At 42.5% G+C, this 23,012-nt stretch overlaps 1 protein-coding gene across 21 annotated transcripts in view; it reads left to right on the forward strand.

Moving 5' to 3' along the window:
• Positions 1–23,012, forward strand: part of AKAP13 (A-kinase anchoring protein 13) — a 278,974-nt gene that overhangs the window by 105,685 nt on the left and 150,277 nt on the right. For all 21 annotated transcript variants that reach the window (XM_034424688.2, XM_087878344.1, XM_087878338.1 and 18 more), the window contains exons 3-4: positions 215–258; positions 10,181–10,331. In XM_034424688.2, coding sequence (XP_034280579.2) covers positions 226–258; positions 10,181–10,331 — 184 coding nt within the window. In that variant the 5' untranslated portion in view covers positions 215–225. The remainder of the gene's footprint in view (positions 1–214; positions 259–10,180; positions 10,332–23,012) is intronic.

Consider the following 23,012-nt stretch of genomic DNA (forward strand, 5'->3'; position numbering starts at 1 on the left):
TTTAATTGCAGACAGCTGGTGTTAAATTACAGTGCTCTGTCTGTTGAGCTATCCAGGCTCCCCACAACAACAGCCTTGTGAGGTGAGTTGGACTGAGTTGGTGTTTATTATTATTATTATTATTGTTGTTGTTGTTATTGTTATTAATGTTATTAATAAAAATATGAGTTTATTGAACTAACAGGTTTTTTTTGTTTTTATTTTTCCCCCTTAGCGTTCTGGGTCATGAAACTTAATCCACAGCAAGCTCCATTGTATGTGAGTAAACCATTTTTTTCCCCCCAATTTACATTTTCCATCTGGGGATTTAGACATTAGGAAATCGTTACGGCTTATCAATTCACTGAATCAGATGCTGTCAGTGGGATAATTTTAATAATTAAAACCTGTGGTGTGATGGATGTAGGAGTGTTGGCAATATTTGTGCCTCAGCTTGGAACGCTCATGAACAGAATATAGGTGAGCAAAATTGTGAACAGCCCTCTTTGCAAGCAGGAACATGTTCTCCTATTTCTTTGGAGTTCTCCAAAGATACTACCTGATGCAGGTAGATCTCTGACTTGGTTGCCTTTTCAGCCACTATCTTATGATCTTATGGGCACCAAAAGTAAAGTTATACAACGAATCCAGAAATAGTACTTGATTATTATAGGATGTATGAACACAAACTTGAAAGCCTGTTCAACAGCCTTCACTGGCCCTTTTGAAGGACAACCAGGTCAAAGCAAGTTTCTTCTAACTCCTTTCTCATACTTTCTACTTTCTGATCAATTGTTTTGCCTCCCCCTACTTCTCAAGGCCAGAACTACATTCCTTGCTCTCCCTTGCTGTCCAGAAGACCCAAATCTCATGAGGTTTTGACAACCTCATCTCGAAGAGATCACATATAGAATAGAATAGGAGAGTTGGAAGGGACCTTGAAGGTCTTCTAGTCCAACCCCCTGCTTAGGCAGCAAACCCTACACCACTTCAGACAGATGGTTATCCAACATTTTCTTAAAAACTTCCAGTGTTGGAGCATTCACAACTTCTGGAGGCAAATTGTTCCACTGATTAATTGTTTTCACTGTCAGTAAGTTTCTCCTTAGTTCTAAGTTGCTTCTCTCCTTGATTAGTTTCCACCCATTGCTTCTTGTCCTGCCCTCAGGTGCTTTGGAGAATAGCTTGACTCCCTCTTCTTTGTGGCAACCCCTGAGATATTGGAAGACTGCTGTCATGTCACCCCTAGTCCTTCTTTTCAAAAGACTAGCCAGGCCCAGTTCCTGCAACCGTTCTTCATATGTTTTAGCTCCCTAATCATCTTTGTTGCTCTTCTCTGCACTCTTTCTAGAGTCTCCACATCGTTTTTAGATCGTGGCGACCAAAACTGAATGCAGTATTCTAAGTGTGGCCTTACCAAGGCATTATAATGTGGTATTAACACTTCATGTGATCTCGATTCTATCCCTCTCTGTTTTTGCAGCCTAGAACTGTGTTGGCTTTTTTGGCAGCTGCTGCACACTGCTGGCTCATATTTAAATTATTGTCCACTAGGCCACGCCCTGATGTGGCCCTCAATGAAATTGAATTTGACACCCCTGGTCTAGCCTAGCAAAAAGAAGGATTAGGAGGGGACATGGTAACTGTTTTCCAGTACTTGAGGGCCTGTCCCAGAGACTTGTTCTCCAAACCACATGAGGGAAGGACAAGAAATAATGGATCGAAGCTTGCCAAGGAGAAATCCAACCTAGAAGGAAGGAGCAATTTCCTGACAGTGAGAATTCAGTTCAAATCTTTATTGTCAGTGCCCAACATATTTACAATGAGATTGGTGGAGCTCCCTCAGTGCAACCCCCCCCCAACACAATACAACTCATAGTGAAAAAATCCCTAACCCAATAAATCATATTAACAAAACACCCAGTCCTATTGCATCAGTGTGAGCATGTTACACATTGCGCCAGCCCTGCAGTCCATCACACTACGTAGTTATGATGTTAAGACCAATTAATCAATGGAATAGTTTGCTTCCTAGAGTTGTGAGATGGCTCCATTGCTGGAGGTTTTCAAAAATAGACTGAACAACCATTTGGCCGGGATGGTATAAGGTCTCCTGCCTTGAGAGGGGGTTGGACTAGAAGACCTCTGAGGTCTCTTCCAGCCCTATTATTCTATGTTCTATGTAATGTACAGACAGATCTGGCAATCGACAATCCCAGTCCTGCTCATCATTAACCCAAACTGGCCAGGGCATAAGTTTGAGTTGTCCAGAACTTGGAAAACCAAAGATATCTCATCACCAGCTTTAAATACCAAGAGTGCTCAGTTCTAACAAAATAGCTTGGGAAGAAATCAATATGCTTTTCATTGGTTTGAGTAGCACATCGTATTAATGCACAGTGTGATTTTCCCCCTTTGTTATTCTTAACCCAGCAAATTGTGGTTTATTTGATAAACCACAATCATAATTAGGCACGTAGCATCATAGGAAACACAAACTTTGTTATTTCATTGATGTGTATGAATTTTTTAACTGGAGCTGATATAGTTTTGCTTTCAAAGTTTATACAGATGATGGGATTTTCTTGTAACTCGATGAAGAGAATAATCTCTTAACCCCTGACTGCAAAATGAAGCTGCAGGGAAATGTGGAAACTGTTTTTGGGTTGGCTTGCAATGTGTGGAGCGAAAGCCTATAGAACCTGGCTGATATCTGGAAGAGAGGCAGTTTTGCTCTGACATATTATCTCCCAGAATCCCTTGTAACTTACCCAGAATCCCTTGTAACTGACTGCAGCATGGTCTCTCCAGAATCCTTTGCAACAGCTTAAGAGTTCTTTGTGGCATGGAGAAGAGGTTGTTGCTAAGTTTTTATGGAAAGCTGACTTCCCCCATTGCTCAAGATTTGACAACCTCTGGATGGAACTGTTGAGCTTGTTACACATGAGAATTTGGGACCCAAACTATTCATTTTTCAACTCTGAACTTAACTTTTTCCCTTTTCTCTCCTTTCCCCCCTCGTTCTCAGCCTTGGATGAGAGCAGTAGAGCGCCACCCAGTGGCTTCTGTTAAACCTGCCCCATAGCTTTTAATCATGATCCCCAAAATTTTTCTGGGCTGGGGAATTCTGGGAGTTGAAGTTCACACATCTTCAAAGTTTGCCAAGGTTGAAAACGACTGGTTTAGAAAACTTGGATGTTTGAGAACGTGAACATCCCAAAGCTTCTCCGTGAGAGGACGATGGATTTTCTCTTCCCCACTATTCTTCTCTGCATTTTAGAATAAGTTGCTAGCACATTGTCTGTGCCCCATTCAAAAGCATAAATACTTTTATTGCTTCATGAAATTGCTTCATGAAAGTTCAAAAATATAAGTCACATTCTGTGTGACTTCATTGTACTTCTTTTGAACAACAAGCCATTTTGTATATCACAAACTCTTCCTACCATGTTGGACGCACTTAATAAATGTTGCCTCTGGCCATTGCCTGCTTGTCAACAGATTTGATGAAAGGTGTCAGGGAGGATTTTAAGTTCACCTCCTTGGACAATTGTCCTTGAGCATTTGGGATACGGATTCATAGCCAGCTGTGAGGTGAACAGTTGCCAACTGCCCCCCCCGCCGTAACTTCACAGTTTGATATTAATCATCCAGTGCTATCAAGCAGAATGAATGTGTTATGAGTAAGTGTTGAGTATTTGTTGTCCGCCTGACATTCTACATTTAGTAATAGTAATCAAAAAGCTTGCCCTGCAGTCTAAAGCACAAGCAATCCAAGCAATTGTGTTGACATGTATATTTCCTGAAATTAGTTGGAGATTGGAAAGAGACCGGCATTTCTCTTTAAGGGGTACAACATGTGTCAAAACAAGAACATTTTCCAGTTGCATGATCCTTACATTATCCATGCTTCACCAATGTGCCTGCTGGGAATTTGCTTTTTCTGAAGAGCGGATGGCATTGAAAGAAAACTTTCTTCTGATCCAGGAGAACGTACTTTCTGTTAGAACTCCTTTATTGTCAGGCGCAACAAATTGGGGCCGTACTTTAAGTTGCAGTTGCAGACAATTTGCTGCTCAAAACTATATACAAGAATCTGGTCAACTAAAGTTCAGTACTAAATTGGCGACAGATAAAAAGGCTAATGGAATTTGAGAGGAGTTGGACTTAGACCCTTTGTGGGAACATAATGACTCTAGGATGATGTCTTGCTTAACTCGGCCCTTCCAAGCTCCTCCTCCTCTTCTCCTACATCAATATCCTTTCCATTGGCTATTCTAGCTGCTGGGACTTGGAATCTATAAGAAGAGTTTGGTTGGATTAATCCAAAGTCCATCTCAGTCCAGCTTTCTGTATTTCAGTCTGGACAGCCAGGTGGCTCTGAAGTGCTCACCTGCAGATGGAGGCACACACAACCCTCTCTGCCTATTATTTCTCTGCAGCCTGAATTTGGAGATATGCTTTCCCCCAATCTAGAAGTAATATTGGATAAACCTGGATAGGATTGTCTTCAGGGGTGAAATCCAGCAGGTTCTGACAGGTTCTGGAGAACCGGTAGCGGAAATTTTGAGTAGTTCAGAGAACCAGCAAATACCACCTCTGGCTGGCCTCAGAGTGGGGTGGGAATGGAGATTTTGCAATATCCTTCCCCTTGGAGTGGGGAGGGAATGGAGATTTTGCAGGATCCTTCCCCTGTCACGCCCACCAAGCCACGCCCACAGAACCGGTAGTAAAAAAATATTGGATTTCACCACTGATTGTCTACCATGAATTTGTCCAGGCTACTTTATAGTCATCAAGTGATTAGCTAAGTCTGTGACTTCTAATGAATGCTGCAAGTTAACTATGGTTAATTAAGTCCCAAACTGAGATCATTTCAACTACATCCTAAATTGCTCTGCAGCCCACTTTATATCCAAATGTTTTTGTTCACCAATGTTCTTGAACACAGATGGAGCAAATAACCTTGTCCAGGAAAGTAATATGGAGATAACCTCGAAGAATGAATGCCAGAGCATTCACCATAGCCCTGAAACAGAGGAGGGAATGAGAAAGAAGCAGGGGGTGGGGGTGGGACCTGTCTTTTCTTGATTCCCTTTGGTGTGAGAGAGGAGAAAAAAATTCTGCCTGGTTTAAAGGACTCTGAGGGGTCCTTGGTGCTCTCTGAGCTTGCTGGTTTTCTTGCAGATGTTTCGCTACCTAAGTAAAACCATCAGTTCTAATAAGGAGTTACTAGTCCTTACTATAAGGGACATGGTGGCTCAGTGGCTAAGATGCTGAGCTTGTTGATGGAAAGGTCGGCAGTTCAGCGGTTCAAATCCCTAGTGCCGCGTAATGGTGTGAGCTCCCATTACTTGTCTCAGCTTCTGCCAACCTAGCAGTTCGAAAGCAGGTGAAAAATGCAAGTAGAAAAATAGGGACCACCTTTGGTGGGAAGGTAACAGCGTTCCGTGCTCCTTTGGCATTGAGTCATGGCGGCCACATGACCACAGAGACGTCTTCTGACAGTGCTGGCTCTTCGGCTTTGAAATGGAGATAAGCACTGCCCCCTACAGTCAGGAATGACTAACACATACGTGCGAGGTGAATCTTTACCTTTACCTTAGTCCTTACTAGCACTGATGTTACCTAGTTTGGGTAATGAAACATCTGCAAGAAAACAGGCAAGTTCAGAGAGCTCCAAGGACCCCTCATGTCAACCCTGAGCTATAAATATTCTCCTTTATTAAAAGATTCTGTTATTATACTTTTAACAATAGAGTTCCAACATTTCTCCCAGTATCTTCCCCTGACATGTTCTGATGATGTTTCTACCAAAGAGAACTTAATTACTAATGGACTGTGAATTGGGTGGAATTGACCTTTATATTAGAAAGACATTTTTGGCATCAATTCCATATTGGTTGCCAAATAGTGGGTTTTGTAGGAAAAGACCAGTCAGAGCCAGAGCGCAGGGTCAAACCCATCCTCAGTTTGAAGTCTCTACATCCGTGTAAGAGACCTAAGTCCAGCCCCCTTTGATGTCCATTGACATTGCTGTTGTTGTTATTGTTAGTTGTGAAGTCATGTCCGACCCATCGTGACCCCATGGACAATGTTCCTCCACACCTTCCTGTCCTCTACCATCCCCTGGAGTCCATTTAAGCTCACACCTACTGCTTCAGTGACTCCATCCAGCCACCTCGATCTCTGTTGTCCCTTTCTTATTTTGCCCTCCATCGTTCCCAGCATTAGGCTCTTCTCCAGGGAGTCCTTCCTTCTCATTAGGTGGCCAAAGTATTTGAGTTCTATCTTCAGGATCTGGCCTTCTAAAGAGCAGTCAGGGTTGATTTCCTCTAGGACTGACCGGTTTGATCGCCTTGCAGTCCAAGGGACTCGGAGGAGTCTTCTCCAGCACCAGAGTTCAAAGGCCTCAATTCTTTGGCACTCAGCCTTTCTTATGGTCCAACTTTCATTGACGTTATCTGGCCCCAATTCACTTTGACCATACATAGAATCAGATTCTTGCGTATTGGTAGCATGAAATAAACTCATAGTACTTTTGAACTATGCACAGGTACCGTATATGTATACAGGTACCGTAAATGCACAGGTACCGTATATGAAAATGCACAGGTAACGTATATGTGGTACCTTGCTCAATACTAGTAACTGTGAGAGGGATCTTGGAGTCCTAGTGGACAACCATTTAGATATGAGCCAGCAGCTGCCAAAAAAGCCAACACAGTTCTGGGCTGCATAAACAGAGGGATAGAATCAAGATCACGTGAAGTGTTAATACCACTTTATAATGCCTTGGTAAGGCCACACTTGGAATATTGCATTCAGTTTTGGTCGCCACTATGTAAAAAAAGATGTCGAGACTCTATAAAGAGTGCAGAGAAGAGCAACCAAGATGATTAGGGGACTGGAGGCTAAAACATATGAAGAACGGTTGCAGGAACTGGGTATGTCTAGTTTGATGAAGAGAAGGATTAGAGGAGACATGATAGCAGTCTTCCAATATCTCAGGGGTTGCCACAAAGAAGAGAGCATCAAGCTATTCTCCAAAGCACCTGAGGGCAGGACAAGAAGCAATGAGTGGAAACTAATCAAGGAGAGAAGCAACTTAGAACTAAGGAGAAATTTCTTGACAGTGAAAACAATGGAATAACTTGCCTGCAGAAGTTCTGAATGCCCCAACACTGGAAATTTTTAAGAAGATGTTGGATAACCATTTGTCTGAAGTGGTGTAGGGTTTCCTGCCTGGGCAGGGGGTTGGACTAGAAGACCTCCAAGGTCCCTTCCAACTCTATTATTCTATTTTATTCTAACTCTAACCTGGCTCCTGACTTCTTGCAGCTGGCAGGTTCTTCTCTTAATTAAAGGTTGAGGCTTCCAGGAGAGTCACTTAGATGAGAGGGGCAGTTTAGAAATTGAGTGAATAATTAAAAAGATTGTGAGGGCAGGATTCAAAAGAAACCAAAAGAACAAGAACCAAATGGGGGTTCTTGAAACCCCATTTTCCTGCTGCCCCCAGCCCCTTTCGGAAATCCTTCCACACATCTCCACCTTTTCGGAAAGGTTTGTGACTCGAAAGAAAAGACTGTTTTTAAGTGTCTGCTGAATGGCGGAAAACGATCTGTTTTCATTGGCAGTGGGGCTCCAAGCCAAGTCAACGTTAGTCAGTCCAAACTAGGTACGAAATTAACTTATACTTTTGTTTGCCTGTCTGGGCCAAACATTTGCTTTGATCTCAGGAGCCTTTTCCTCCAAATGAGACTTGGCAAGGGCAGCTAGTCATTTGTTAGCTGCTTTAAGTGAAGGGGGTTATAATAATCACCTTGTGCGGTTGTGATCTCTAACAGATGACATTATTTGAGTAATAATAAACCAGGGAAAGTAAACACGCTCGAATTAAACGGCTCTTTCGGAGCTCAAGGCAACCTTGCTGCTGCAAAGGGGAAAGCTTTCCTCGATGGCAAAATTCTGGATTTATTTAAACCAGGATGCTTGGCACTCTGAAAGGTGTGAGTGAGCCTCTCTTCCTAACAAGCTGATTGGGTGGGTGGGAGATACAGGTAGTTTTTGACTTATGACCACAATTGACCCCAACATTTATGTTGCTAAGTGGGACAGTTGTTAAGTACCATATTTTTCCGAGTATCAGACGCACCCTTTTACCCCTCTAAAAGAGGCTGAAAATTTGGGTGCATCTTATACTCGGAATGTAGCTTTTTTGAAGCTTTTTTCCAGCCCTAACCAGGCGCTAGCAGTGAAGCGTTTTGCTTGGTCCCTCTGACTCTCAGCTGTGAATTATTTTTTCAGCCCTAAGGAGGCGCTAACGAGGCACTAGTGAGTGAAGCGAACTTCCCAGCTTTGCCTGCTCCCGTCGACTCTCCTAATAATTATAATGTTATTACTCCTAGTTATTACATTTCATTTTCATAGTTTCATATACACATATCTTTCACTATTACCCTTCAATTCTTTTTTTTTAATTTTAAAAACAAACTTTATTGAGTTTAAAAATTTTAAAACACAAAAATATACACATTTTTCTCAATCATAAAATTACATATACAATACACAACCCCACAAACAAACTAAATATATGTAATTGTATGTACACACATATATAAACAGTGACTTATTACCTATTCTATGTACCTGACGGTGCTTATTTGTTACATTTGATTTTTCCTAAATTTGGTCTTTACCCTTTTTTCTTTTGATTTATTCACTTATACCATCTATTCCATACTTTAAAATATTTTGAGTCTTCCTTGTCTTTTAATTCTAAGGTTAGTTTATCCATTTCTGCACGTGCGTAAATTTTTTGAATTACCTCCTGATCCGTTGGCAAGCGATCTTACCCTTCAATTCTAAACCTTCCTTTTGTTCTTTCATATGCCTTCGTGTCAATATAACTATCTATCTATCTATCTATCTATCTATCTATCTATCTATCTATCTATCTATCTATCTATCTATCTATCTACTTATTATTATTCCCCTCTTATTTCTATCTTAATTTTAATTTGCTTTTTTTCCTTTCCAATGTCACTACAATATTCAAAGACGTGTTGTTTTCCCCCACTTCCTTTAGTTAACTCTTCACATCAATTGATATCAAAAATTCATCCTTCAATCTTTCATTATTCATTGCCTCAATGTACACTCCTAGTACCAATCACAATCATTAATACATAATTCTATAATACAGAGTACAATTTTATTAGTACACATATGTACTCTGCTCAAAAAAATAGTTCTTAGTAAGACCCACTTGTATTTTTTTCCCTTCTAGCATCAAATTTTTTAATTCATCCAATTTGTCATAATAACATATGCTATTTTACTCATTATGGTTGGTTGCACAGTTACCCAAATGTTTAGATTGGATATGGAATTTTTATCCACCCACAGGACAGGTACAGACCTCATCGGATAGTTAGGATTGCAGAAAAAACAACTGCAACAGCCTGCCTTCCATTGAGGACCTGTATGTATACTGCACGAGCCAGAAAGAGGACTGAGAAAATATCTATAGACTCCTTACATCCTAGACATAAACTGCTTCAACTTCTTCCCTTGGGATGGCGCTATAAGGCATTGCATGCCAAGACAACTAGACACAAAGTTTTTTTCGCTCTGCTAAACACCTACTACCCTCAGCACTGTCTTATGCCTAAAGATATTTTGCAGTAGGGCTGTATTGTTATAATTCTTCTTCTCATCTTCTCATCCTTCTCATCTTATCTTTCGTACTACTTTCTCCTATTGGTACGTTATGATCATGATTGTATCTTATGATTTATGATTTACGACTTACCATTATGTTGTTGTTTGTATGCACACTGAGAGCTTATGCACCGGAGACAAATTCCTTGTGTGTCTCATTATAGTTGACCAATAAAAAATATTCTTATTCCCATTCCTACCGAGTCCTTCCCAAAATCTGGGAAAGGAACATGTTGTTTAATAACTTTAAAGATAACGTCACAGGATGTAAGCTGTTCCAAGCAAAGCTGCCTTTTGAAATTGACTGATGTTAATTTTGTCAATGCCAATGGTGTTCAAGTGGGGCTCCAGATGTTTTCAGATTCCACCTAAGGCGCCTATTACTAAACGGGCCTATTTCATCATTGGATGTTAAAATTTTGTTAAAACTAAAAGTTCATACTCTTCTCTTTTTTTCTTCTTTCCCTGGATCCCTTAGGGTGACTGCATAATCACCATATTGCTTACTGAAGATGATCACGTTGAAAGCGACGATGTAATTTTTTACCTCGTTTTTACTGGATCCGCCCTTCAACACTGCACCAGCACTAGGAAGCTTGATTCAGGGAGGCTGGAAACCGTTGCTCCAGGTAAGCTCTGCTCTATTTACTTGCAAAAATAGAAGGGGTGAAATCCTATCCATCCCTTCACGCAACTCTTATTGCATTGGGTCCGTGCGCATCTGAATGGCGAGTGAATACAAAATTGGCACTCCCCCCATAGGAGCAGCAGCAATGTGCCCGGGCACTGAATGGGCAAGTGTGGTTTGATTGTAAGCCAGTTTGCCCAGGAAGAACTGGGCTGTAACTTGGACAGAAAGATGGACAGAGTACCACACTTCCAGCAAGTAACTTCTTTATCGGGGAAAAAGGGAGGTGGAGAAGTAGAGGTGAAAACCACGGAGTACTGAGCTTCTAGGACTGAGTTCACACCACAGCCTTTAACTCTGAATCCAGCTTAGTAAATGAGAGTTTGGTGGTTTGCTTGAACCAGTATTTGCATTATCACTCAACAATGTCAGGCAAGAAGTGGTTCTCCCAAGCATCGTGAACCACTAAGCCTCCACTTCCAGCATAGGGGAGATTGGGTGAAATGTCATTGGTGAAGTGGGTTTTTAAAAAACAGTGCAGCATCCAGAGAGGATGGTGCCCTTTGCTCGCTCTAGAAAAACAGTAGGGTTTTCAAAGAATTGCTGGCACTAATTATGTGGTGGGAATTCTCCTTCCTCCCCTTCCCCCTTTTTTCTTTTCTTTCTCTTTCTCTCTTTTCCTTGCTTCCTTCCTCCCTCCCATCATCTCCCATCATTCCTGCCTGGACTATTGCAATGCTCTCTACATGGGGCTCCCCTTGGGGTGCACCCGGAGGCTCCAACTTGTCCAGAATGCGGCCGCGCGGGGGATTATGGGAGCAAAGGGGTGCTCCCATGTGACACCCCTCCTGCGCGAGCTGCACTGGCTTCCAGTGGTCTTCCGGGTGTGCTTCAAGATGTTGGTGACTACCTTTAAAGCGCTCCATGGCTTAGGGCCTGGGTATCTACGAGACCGCCTTCTGCCGCCAATAGCCTCCCACCGGCCAGTACGCTCACACAGAGAGGGCCTCCTCAGGGTGCCGTCGGCCAGACAATGTCGGCTGGCGACCCCCAGAGGGAGAGCCTTCTCTGTGGCAGCACCCGCCCTCTGGAACAACTTACCCCCAGAGATACATATAATCCCGGACCTCCGGACTTTTCGTCGGGTCCTTAAAACTCACTTATTTCATCTAACCAGGCTGGCTTGATCCCATCTTTCGGATTTAATTCATAATTGATTTTATTGGGGTGTTTTTAAATTGTGGGCCGAAATTATTTAATATCTTTTAAAATTGTTTTAAATTTTGTATGCTATGTTTTATCTTGGCTGTTCACCGCCCTGAATCCTGCTAGAGAAGGGCGGTATAAAAATCAAATCAAATAAATAAATAAATAAATTTTCCTGCCTGCCTGCCTGCCTGCCTTCCTTCTCTCCTTCCCTCCCTCTTTCTTCTTCCCTTTCTCTTTCTCTTTGCTTGTTTCCTCCCATCATCTTCCTTCCTCCCTCCCTCCCTCCCTCCCTCCCTCCCTCTCTTCCTCGCTCCCTCCCCCTCTCCCTTTGCAAAATGCTCTGCCTACTTAGTTTTCTTTTAATTCTTAAAAAGAAAGAGAGAGTTCTTAATCTTTGCTAGGCCTTTAGGAAACCTAAACGTTAGCATTTCTTTTATTTGCATTTCATGTTTTCATTTTAATGGATCACATTAAGGATAAATGTAAGGGTTTTGCAAACCCAAGAAGAGCGGGGTCGATGTTTCTGAAATTAAGGCTCTGTATACAAAGTTTGCATTACCGAGAACTGAATGTTGTCATTTCCTTTGCTCTGAATAATTTTGCTGCTTCAACTCATTGGAGAGGCAGGGAGTGGCGTCTCCACCCATTGTCCACTGGAAATTGGATTCAGTCATTTTTTGCAGCGTGTCATAGGGTCAACCTCCCCATCTCCTGATGGAACTGGGAAAGACTCTCTTTTCAAACAACGAAGAGCCATTTCCAGTCTGGGAAAACAATGCAGATGTTGATAGACCAGTGAACTGATTCATAATGAGGCAAACTTTCTTATGTCCCTAAACTTTTGAAAAGTAACAAGGGAGGGGAAAAAAACAGCTCGCTTTTTAAAGTGAACCCTCTTATGAAATTCAACAGCCTAAGGAGGAAAAAAAAAATCTTTTGACCCTCATGCTCTCCTTTGACCTTTACCAAGTCCTCAAGAGTTTGAGGAACCCAACTGGGTCAGGAACCATCCCCCCCCTTCTCTTGGTTAGTTGCCCCCTTTGGTCTCTTGCCCCCATTATTGACTTGTGTCATCAAGGGCTAACAGTTGTGTCTTGAAGCAGTATCGGTGACAACCATTAAAGGGAGTTAGAGCCAGCATTCTTTGAGTGCTGCAGGATTAATAACCAATGAGAGATGGGCAGTAATGGGGAGGAGGCTCTTTTCTGTCTGTTAGAGAAATTGGTCCTGATTGGAAATGAACTGCATGAATGATGCTAAAAAACTACCATGGAAACGTGGGGAATGGAAGAATTTATATGTTCTTACGTAGGCTTCCTGAGACAGTCAAAAGCACACGATTAGTCCCAAAAACCCTCTTTTTATTTCAACGGCTGTGAATTATTGTTCATTCACAGCCCGTAATGAGTCTCAAGGAGTTCGTAAAGAGTCCAACAGAAGTCTGCCACAGTCCTTCGGGATAAGGCTGATAAGCACCCACCTTTATCTCCCTTGACAAGCTGCCAAAGGCCTAATTGGCAATGAGTTTTGCAAGGCCACACGGAGCACAGAGTCAAAACGGAGCTTCAGAATTTACACCAACCAGCATGAACAAAGTTGCTTCCTGCAAAGGCTCATGTGCCTTTGCTCCTCCTTTATGTCTTATGGGAGGGGCCAATCATCTCCAAGCCCTACTTCCGAGTCGTCCCTTTTGTCTTAACTGTTCTTGCCTTCCGGCAGCTCTGCGCATATACACACTGGGAACAGGCTCCCTCTGTTCCTCTGTCTCGCTGATGTCAGATTCTGGAGGCTCCGAAGTCAGCACATAACTGCCAGATGGCCCTGGCCCCCTCTCTGCCTTCAACACAGAGCCCTCGTCCAAGCCTTCCCCAGACTCCAGGACTGGCCCATGTTCCTCCCCAGCCTCCTCACTATCTGACTCTGCTGCCAGCTCTGCAGGCTGCCGGCAGATCACAACATTATATTCCTTGCAGACAGCTGGTCAGTTGCATTCTTTTTAGAGAGTCATTGAGGCCACTTGGAGGTTTGTCTGTGTCCTCAGGATCACTTGAGTAGTGCAGGTGTTTGAATTGCACACAACTGGAACCCTTTGCGCTTCAGTTTGAGATGCGGAGAATGCAGACTCATCCCCGACAGCCTGCGTCTGTCTTCAATAGTGAAGGGACACAGAGCAGAAAACTTCCTGCAGCCAAGAAGGCTCCACACCCATTTGCACTATTCAGGTGACCCTGAGGACACAGATAAACCTCCTAGTGGTCTCTTTATATATTTTTATATTTTAAGCCATTAGTATATAAAAAGAGAGCAAACCCCACTCCCTTCTAGCATTGATGATGTTACTAGTTGGGTAGTGAAACATCTACAAGAAAACCACGAAATTTAGAGAGCACCAAAAACCCCCCAGTCCTAGTCGTCGTCCTCCTCCTCCTCCTCCTCCTCCTCCTCCTCCTCCTCCTCCTCCTCCTCCTCCTCCTCCTCCTCCTCCTCCTCCTCCTCCTCCTCCTCCTCCTCCTCCTCCAGCACTGATGATGTTACTTAGCTTGGTCTGCAAGAAAACAGCCAAACTCAGAGAGCACCTCACCACAGAATTTTCTGACTAAAGATTCTCATTGTTGGGTTTGAATGTGCACTTTGCATCTTTTTGCCTGATTATGCATATTACCTTCACTATAGTTTTGCTACTTTCAAATAATTCTCCAAAACTATTTGCTTTTTTACGTGTCTTGTAGAGATTGTGGGGATTTATTTATTTATTGTTTATTTATTGGTTCGATTTATATGCCGCCCTTCTCCGGAGACTCAGGGCGGCTTACAGTACATTAAGCAATAGCCTTCATACTTTTGTATATACCTGCTTAGTAGGGCTTTCGCTCTCCCACCCCCCCAAGGCGGTGTTCTTTTTTATACAAAGTCAGCTTATTGCCCCCACAATCCGGGTCCTCATTTTACCTACCTCGGAAGGATGGAAGGCTGAGTCAACCTTGAGCCTGGTGAGATTTGAACTCGCAGTAATTGCAGGCAGCTGGCAGCTAAGTGCTACTTAACAGCACTTTAGTCTGCTGCGCCACCAAGGCTCTTGGATGAAATGCTCTTTGTAGTGAGGAATCACATAAGTAAACAAGTTGTGTAAGATGTGGTTGCTTGAAAGTAATAGTCATGTGGCCTTGGCTTAATAAGACATTTTCTTAGAAAACATATCAAGTGCTCTCCTCCTCAATAAAATTCTCAATCCTCTTTTTTTTTTAGAATAGAATAGAATTCTTTATTGGCCAAGTGTGATTGGACATACAAGGAATTTGTCTTTGGTGCATATGCTCTCAGTGTACATAAAAAGACAAGATACATTCGTCAAGAATCATAAGGTAGAACACTTAATGATTTGTCATAGGGTACAAATAAGCAATCAGGAAACAATCAATATAAATCATAAGGATACAAGCAACAAAGTTACAGACATGCAGTCATAAGTGGAAGGAGATGGGTGATAGGATCAAAGAGAAGACTAATAGTAATAGTAATGCAGACTTAGTGAATAGTTTGACAGTGTTGAGGGAAATATTTGTTTAGCAGAGTGATGGCGTTTGGGAAAAAACTGTTCTTGTGTCTAGTTGTTCTGGTGTGCAGTGCTCCATAGCGTTGTTTTGAGGGTAGGAGTTGAAACACTTTATGTCCAGGATGTGAGGGGTCTGTAGATATTTTCACAACCCTCTTTTTGCCTCGTGCAGTATACAGGTCCTCAATGGAAGGCAGTTGGTAATAATTGTTTTTTCTGCAGTTCTAATTATCCATTGAAGTCTGTGTCTGTCTTGTTGGGTTGCAGAACCAAACCAGACAGTTATGGAGGTGCAGATAACAGACTCAATAATTTCTCTGCAGAACTGTTATCAGCAGCTCCTTGCGCAGTTTGAGCTTCCTGAGTTGGCGCAGGAAGAACATTCTTTGTTGTGCTTTTTTGATGATGTTTTTGATGTTAGGTGTCCATTTTAGGTCTTGAGATATGATAGAACCTAGAAATTTGAAGGTCTCTACTGTTGATACTGTGTTGTCTAGTATTGTAAGAGGTGGTAGTATGGGAGGGCTTCTCCTAAAGTCTACCACCATTTCTACGGTTTTGGAGAGTAAATAATTTTCTTAGGGATTTCATTGAGACACCATGGAAGTCCAGGCACTTTCAATAGTGACTTCCTTCCTTCCTTCCTTCCTTCCTTCCTTCCTTCCTTCCTTCCTTCCTTCCTTCCTTCCTTCCTTCCTTCCTTCCTTCCTTCCTTCCTTCCTTCCTTCCTTCCTCCCTCCCTCCCTCCCTAATTGCTTGCTTGCCAGGAGTCAATTTTTTATGAGCTCTCTTTGCCCACCAAGCTCAGAGAGCACCAAGGACTCCATAGCAGTTCAACCCTGAGCTACAAATATAACCTTCTGTTGGTGACCTAAGGGTGCCCCTAATTGCCAATCCAAATGCAAAAGAGTTGCCCAGCTAACCCTTCATGTTAGTGTTTCCCTTGCTAATATCTTCAGAATTTAAACAAAATAAGTATTAGAGATGTATTAGAGATGTCCTGTGCTCTTCAGTGAACTTCGGTATATTCCTCTAGATGTGACATATTTTACTACATCATAATGATTTCAGGAGTCCCATTAATATGGTCACCCTCAATCATCCACAGAGGTGATGCTACATTGGGGTTCCTAGAGAAGCTTGAAATAGTTTCTGAAACTGTGCTGTCTGATCTGAGATTTGAGTCCTCCGAAGAGTTGATCTTGAATAGGCCAGATTCCACGCTTGGCTGGATCAGATGTGAAGTCATGTTATAGTGACGCAGCCAATATTTCTTGTTTAGCCACAACAATGTTGTGTCTCCAAGCAGCTCGGTGATAAAAGCCGTCTACTTGAATGGAGTACAGCTGGATGGGAGGCCAAATGTCAGCATGAAGAAAATGTCTTCCATATTATTTTCCTATCAAGTCTGATTGCTGGGTTTCTCTCCAAGAGAAGCTAGCATTTCTCACTGGTTAAACTGGATAGAGGTGGACTTGGTTTCAGAGGGTTAGCTACGATGCATAAAAGCAGTTTATATATTGAGTGTCAGTACCACGGCATCTCAGTGGATGTGACATGCCTAGGTAACATGGAAGAGGCTACTTAAATTGATTACCTGCCCAACTCCAACAAACAGTAGTACTTGAAAGAAATATAGAAGGATTGATTTTTTTAAAAAAAAGAACTGAAAAACAGCCATCTCCTGAGGTTTTGGAACTTCGGCACACGATCAGAGATGTGGAATGAGATGTGGAAACCATATATACCATTTCAATCTCTACAGTTTTTTTTCTTGAAATGGGACATCTGAAAAAGTGTCTGTCTCCATTGCCTAAAGGTAAAGGTAAAGTTTTCCCTCGCACATATGTGCTCGTAGGGACGGTACTCATCTCCGTTTCAAAGCTGAAGAGCCAGCACTGTCTGAAGATGTCTCCGTGGTCATGTGGCCGGCATGACTCAATGCCAAAGGCTTACCGAACGCTGTTCCCTTCCCACCAAAGGTGGTCCCTATTTTTCTACTTGCATTTTTTACGTGCTTTCGAACTGCTAGGTCGGCAGAAGCTGGGACAAGGAACGAGAGTTCACCCCATTATGCGGCACTAGGGATTTGAACCGCCAAACTGCCGACCTTTCGATCGACAAGCTCAGCATCGTAGCCACTGAGACACCACGTCTCATTGCTACATGTTTGTATTTACTGCAGGGATCCACCAAGTATAACTGTTAGGTGAGAATGTCCTTAAGAGACACTATGCAGGAATGGTCAAATAAAAGACAAAATAGCCCACAGCTGGATAGAATACAGAATAACAGGATTGGAAGGGACCTTGGAGGTCTTCTAGTCCAATCTCCTGCTCAAGCAGGAAACTCTATACCATTCCAGACAAGTGGCTGCCCAGTCTCTTCTTAAAAGCCTTCAGTGATGGAGCACCCACAATTTCTGAAGGCAAACCTTTCCACTGGTTCATTGTTCTCCTTAGTTCTAGGTTGCTTCTCTCCTTGATTAGTTTCCATCTGTTGCTTCTTGTCCTGCCTTCAGGTGCTTTGTAGAAGAGCTTGACTCCCCTCTTCTTTGTGGCAACCTCGTAGATATTGGAACACTGCTACGATGTCACCCCAGGTCCTTCTTTTCACTAGACTCTGGTTCAGTTTCTGCAACCATTCTTCATATATTTTGGCTTCCCAGCCCCTAATCAGTTTTTGTTGCTCTTTTCCACACTCTTTCCAGAGTCCAAATAGTAGGCAGGACAAGAGTGTTCGAAGCACATCCTGGGTGTATCTGTTCCACATTCTCAACATGGCACGTCTAACATAACGATGTTTAAAATCCACATTAACCTTGACTTTATTGTGCCACAAATATCCATGCCACCCAAATCTTAGGTCGTGTCCTTCTAACCCCAAAAGCCTTCTATTTCTCAGCAACACCCACTCTTTCATCCAAAGCAAACAACAAGCCACAAAATACAATTCCAAATCCGGTAAACCTACTCCTCCTCTTCCCTTTGCCTCTTGCAACACCTTATACTTAACTCCCCTGCTACGCAAATTTATCTATCTCCTTTTGCCACTGTTTAAATGGCGCATCAGTTGTCAAAACAGGTACTCTCTGGAACAAAAACATTATTCCAGGCAACACATTCATTTTCATTACATAATTTTTTTTCTCACTGGTAATGACAGTTGTCCCTTTTCCCATCTTCGCGAAATGTACTTTTCAGTTTAATTCAAATGAATTCCATGATACACACTTACAATGACCAAGTTCTGGTGATTTATCAGGATTAAATTCATAGCAAATTCATTCAGATTTCTTGCTGTATTATATCAGTGGTTAGCCAGTCCTTCTGGGATGTGAATTGGGACTATTTCCCAGTCCAGTCCAGAACCCTTAATATTCTTGGCAAGATTAGCAAAGATGTTTAAAAACATGTCCGCCAAATGTTGGAAATGTAATCATATACCTGGCTTGTACTATTATATGTAGTGGACATGTCCAAGAGCAAAAAAAAAAAATGCTGGATGAAAATATATACATGATTTGAGAACATGATAAAGCAACATATAGATTTAAAGCCAGAAATAGGTGTTAGGTATATTACCTGAAAAATATGATAAAAGGGTTGTGTATTTAATAGTACATGTGTTGACAGTAGCAAGAATTGTATTTGCACAATATTGGAAAAATCCTAGTGAGAGCAGCTTTAAATATTTTTGTAGGAAAGAAATAGAAATAGAATAACAGAGTTGGACGGGACCTTGGAGGTCTTCTAGTCCAACCCCCTGCTTAGGCAGGAAACCCTGCACCACTTCAGACAAATGGTTGTCCAGTCTCTTCTTAAAAACTTTCAAGGCTATGAAGATTATGAAAGATTATGAGAATGTAGGTGATTTGCTAAAATTATTTGCAAAGCTTTATTTGTATATTTTATGAATGAATGAATGAATGTGAATGAATGAATGAATGAATGAATGAATGAATGAATGAATGAATGAATGAATGAATGAATAAAATTTCCATATATTATACATAGATCTTTACAGCAGGGGTAAAATCTACTTACCTTCCTTACCGGTTCGGAAGTGCATGCGCCAGGCAGACCCTCTATGCATGCGCAAAACCTTCTGTGCATGCGGAGAGGGTAAAAAACACATTACTTCCTGGTTAAAACCAGGAAGTAACGACATCCGGGCAGGTAGGCGGAGCCTTGCGCCACCATCGCTACCGGTTCTGAACCACCTGCCACAATCGCTACTGGATCGCCCGATCCAGTCCGAACTGGGAGCGTTTCACCCCTGCTTTGCAGACGGGGTTGGGGAAAGGATAGATAGTTGGGTTAATATCCTAAATTAATTTTTCAGTGCAATGTAGTGCAAGGCATTGTAGGTATTTTTTTTCCCTCTGTGTATAATATTTTATTCAGTTATGTATTGCTAAGATAGTCCCTTATGAGATTAGTTACAAATTCTGTTATATACCGTTTCTTTCGCTGATCCTAGGACTATATGATTTATCTCCTAGCGTGGCAGATGAAACCTATCTTTTAGGCTCCGGCTTGTGTCTGGGTGTGCATGTGTTTAATCTTGTTACTCTCCTTCCCTTCTTCCTTTACAAATCCATAATACCGAATTGCCTCTTTTAGCAATTTGATTTCTGTCGTTCAGCCTTAGAAGCAATATGAAAGAGACACTGCAGAGCACAGATCTTTCTCTTTTTTTTTAATGGGACGGGTTCTGGAAGTCCTGAAGCAATTTAGATCTTCACCGTGTTCTTTGAGGAATAGCTCTTCTTTGCTTTTGAATTAATTGACAAAGTCAAAATCTAATTCTGGGCTGGGGGAGAGAAGCATGTCAGTGGCAAAGGAAGCAAAACATCAAAGAACTTGAAAGGGAGCAAACACATTGCTCTCTGCAGCTGGATGTTTGATCTGATGAAGCCTTATTTGTCACCTTGGTTTCATCTCTTAAGAGCTGCAACGCTTTAATGTTGCTTAGTTCAGCATCCTGGCCCAGCATTTTAGGTGTCTTGTTTCTTCAGATCCCAGATTGCTGGCTACTACTCTACCTAATGGTCCAACGTTCCTCATCCTGATGCTTTCCAGATGTGAGGGAACTGCATTTTCCAACATCCATCCCTAGTGTGACTATTCTCAAGTCCTTGGAAGTTTGGCATTTTAGAATTTGGCCTTTGGATTATTCGACTTTTTGAACCCAAGTCTGTTACATAGGTTATAACCAGATTTATACATAGCCAAGATCTTAGATGGTTGAATAAACTACATTTGGCTAGGTCATAAGTCACAACCTACAAACCATAAATGCTGGATTCATGCTAAGCCAGACCCAAAGAAACTTCTTTATCCTTGGTGAGGCCTTGGTAAGGCCACACTTGGAATATTGCATTCAGTTTTGGTTGCCACGATGTAAAAAAGATGTTGAGACTCTAGAAAGAGTGCAGAGAAGAGCAACAATCTCTCTCTCTCTTTCTCTCTTTCTCTCTCCATCCATCCATCCATCCACTAATCTCTCTCTCTCTCTCTCTCTCTCTCTCTCCATCCACTAATCTCTCTCTCTCCCTCCCTCCCTCCCTCTCTCCATCGATCCATTAATCTCTCTCTCTCTCTCTCTCTCTCCATCCATCCATCTATCCATCCACTAATCTCTCTCTCTCTCTCCATCCATCCATCCACTAATCTCTCTCTCTCTCTCTCTCCATCCATCCATCCATCCATCCATCCATCCATCCATCCATCCACTAATCTCTCTCTCTCTCTCTCTCTTTCCATCCATCCATCCATCCATCCATCCATCCATCCATCCACCCACCCACTAATCTCTCTCTCTCTCTCTCTCTCCCTTTCTCTCTCTCCATCCATCCATCCATCCATCCATCCATCCATCCATCCATCCAGGACAGCATCTCTCCATAAATCTGGATGACCCTGATTCTGTTAGTTTTCAGTAGACTTTGAACATCTATTTCCCTAAGTATTTTGGGCAGGAGATTAGATGAGCTGATGTGGTTTCTGTGAACTGAGGTTGACTGTTTTAAACTGGTGCATCATTTTCTGTATGTTATAACTGTTGTTTTAAACCTTGTATGCCACCCAGATTCGGCTGTGGTATGGGTAGCTGTATAAATAATATAACAAATAAAACCTGTGTCCCATTTTGCTACTTCCGCAGGTTGTCTGAGTCATTGGGGTGGCTGGCTGAAGAAGGGAGAGAACAGCATCTTTTAATTCAAACTATTTGAAGAGTTGTTGGCAGTGATAATATCTTTATCATCCATTTCTCCAGTGATGGCTAACCCTTTTCTCTTCATGTGCCAAAAGTGTGCATGCGTGCTGGCACCCATGATGCAATGCGCCCCCCATGCATGCGCACACGACTCCCCACGCTCCCCCGCGCATGAACATGTCACTCTCCCGCACTACCAACCATACACGTGCTACCCCCATCCCCCATTTTGGGCCTAGTAGGCTTCCCTTCTGGGCCCAAAAATGAGCCATGGGGGAGACGTCACACCTCCCCGCACCCCCCCCACATGCATGCACAACCCTTGCGCATTCACGTGTGACCCCCACATGTGCGCACATGTCTCCCACATGCAACTCGCCCCCCGCGCATCCCAAAAATCAGCTGGCCAGCAGGAGGCGCACGCAGGGGGGACCTAAGTTGGATGACAGCTCATGTTCCTGCAGAAATGGCTCCGCGTGCCAGCTGTGGCACTCGTGCCATATGTTTGCCATCATGGCCCTAGTCACTTGATCATGGAGTCTATCTACTTGTCATTTATCTTTGAACAGAATTAGGTTGGGAAGCTACAAATAGCACCTTTTCAGCTTCTTCCACTTGGATTCTTAATTCCAGTTACCTCTTTGCTTATGAAAACTCAAGTATGGTGACTGTGGCTATCTTCGTTCTGAGAACTTAAAAGAGCTCCAATTCCTGCTTCACAGTTTTCCTCTTCAATAGTGAATGAATTGTTTTTGCCATGTTACCCTGAAAGGATTTTTCCCAGCTGCCAGTGTCCAGCTGTGAATTGTTCAAGTCTGTTTTTCTGGAGAAGGAAACGTCATTTGAGTTCATTGATGTAATTAAAAATAGAGAGGAAGGAGGCGGGAGAGGTGGGGGAATGTTGATTCACGCAACAAGGGACTGAAATAGTTTGCAGTTTGGGTGTGGAGGGTGGTGACTGCAATGGGGTACAAGAAAGGAGGAGAAGCGAGGCCTTGATCCACCAATAAAACACTGCTGGTTTTGAAAATAGGAAACCTTCAAAGGGAAGAGGAATTTGAGTTGGTACACGCTATATAATCCTCATTTTGCTTGGTTTGGTACAATCCTACCCCATTTTCCCCCAAAATAAGACATCCCCTGATAATAAGCCCAATTTTGAGAGCATGGCAATAAGGCCAAGCGCCTATTTCAGGGTTCAAAACATAAAAATAAAAATAAGACAGGGTCTTATTTTCGGGGAAACACAGTAATATTTCAGCTTCCTCCCTTTTTGCTCAAAATGTTTGAAAGGGTAGCATTCCTCATCTTGATTGGTTTTGATAGCTAGACCAGGTTTGAATGTCCTGATGACCCATAGCCCTACTCCCTGACTCAGGAGAAAGCTAAAATCAAGTACTCCTCAACTTACAACGACAACGGAGGCCAAAACAATCGTGCATTGGCTGTATTTATTTATTTAATTTATTATTATTATTATTTTTAATGCTGCCCATTTCACGGCGAAGGGACGTTTAACCGATGCAGTTTTAATGAAAATGAAATGAACGTAGACTTGGTCTTGTCCCTTTCTTTGAACCTGGCCTCTGGTGGGCTCTTCCAAGGACTTTGTGCAGCCCCTGGCTCAGAAAACGTTGCACACCCATGATGAAGATGGAAGGACATGGAAAAAGTAGAATGAAAATGTCTTAATTTCGG

The sequence above is a fragment of the Pantherophis guttatus genome, chromosome 13, assembly GCF_059756535.1.
Source record: "Pantherophis guttatus breed Tessera chromosome 13, ASM5975653v1, whole genome shotgun sequence".
Taxonomy (NCBI): Eukaryota; Metazoa; Chordata; class Lepidosauria; order Squamata; family Colubridae; genus Pantherophis; species Pantherophis guttatus.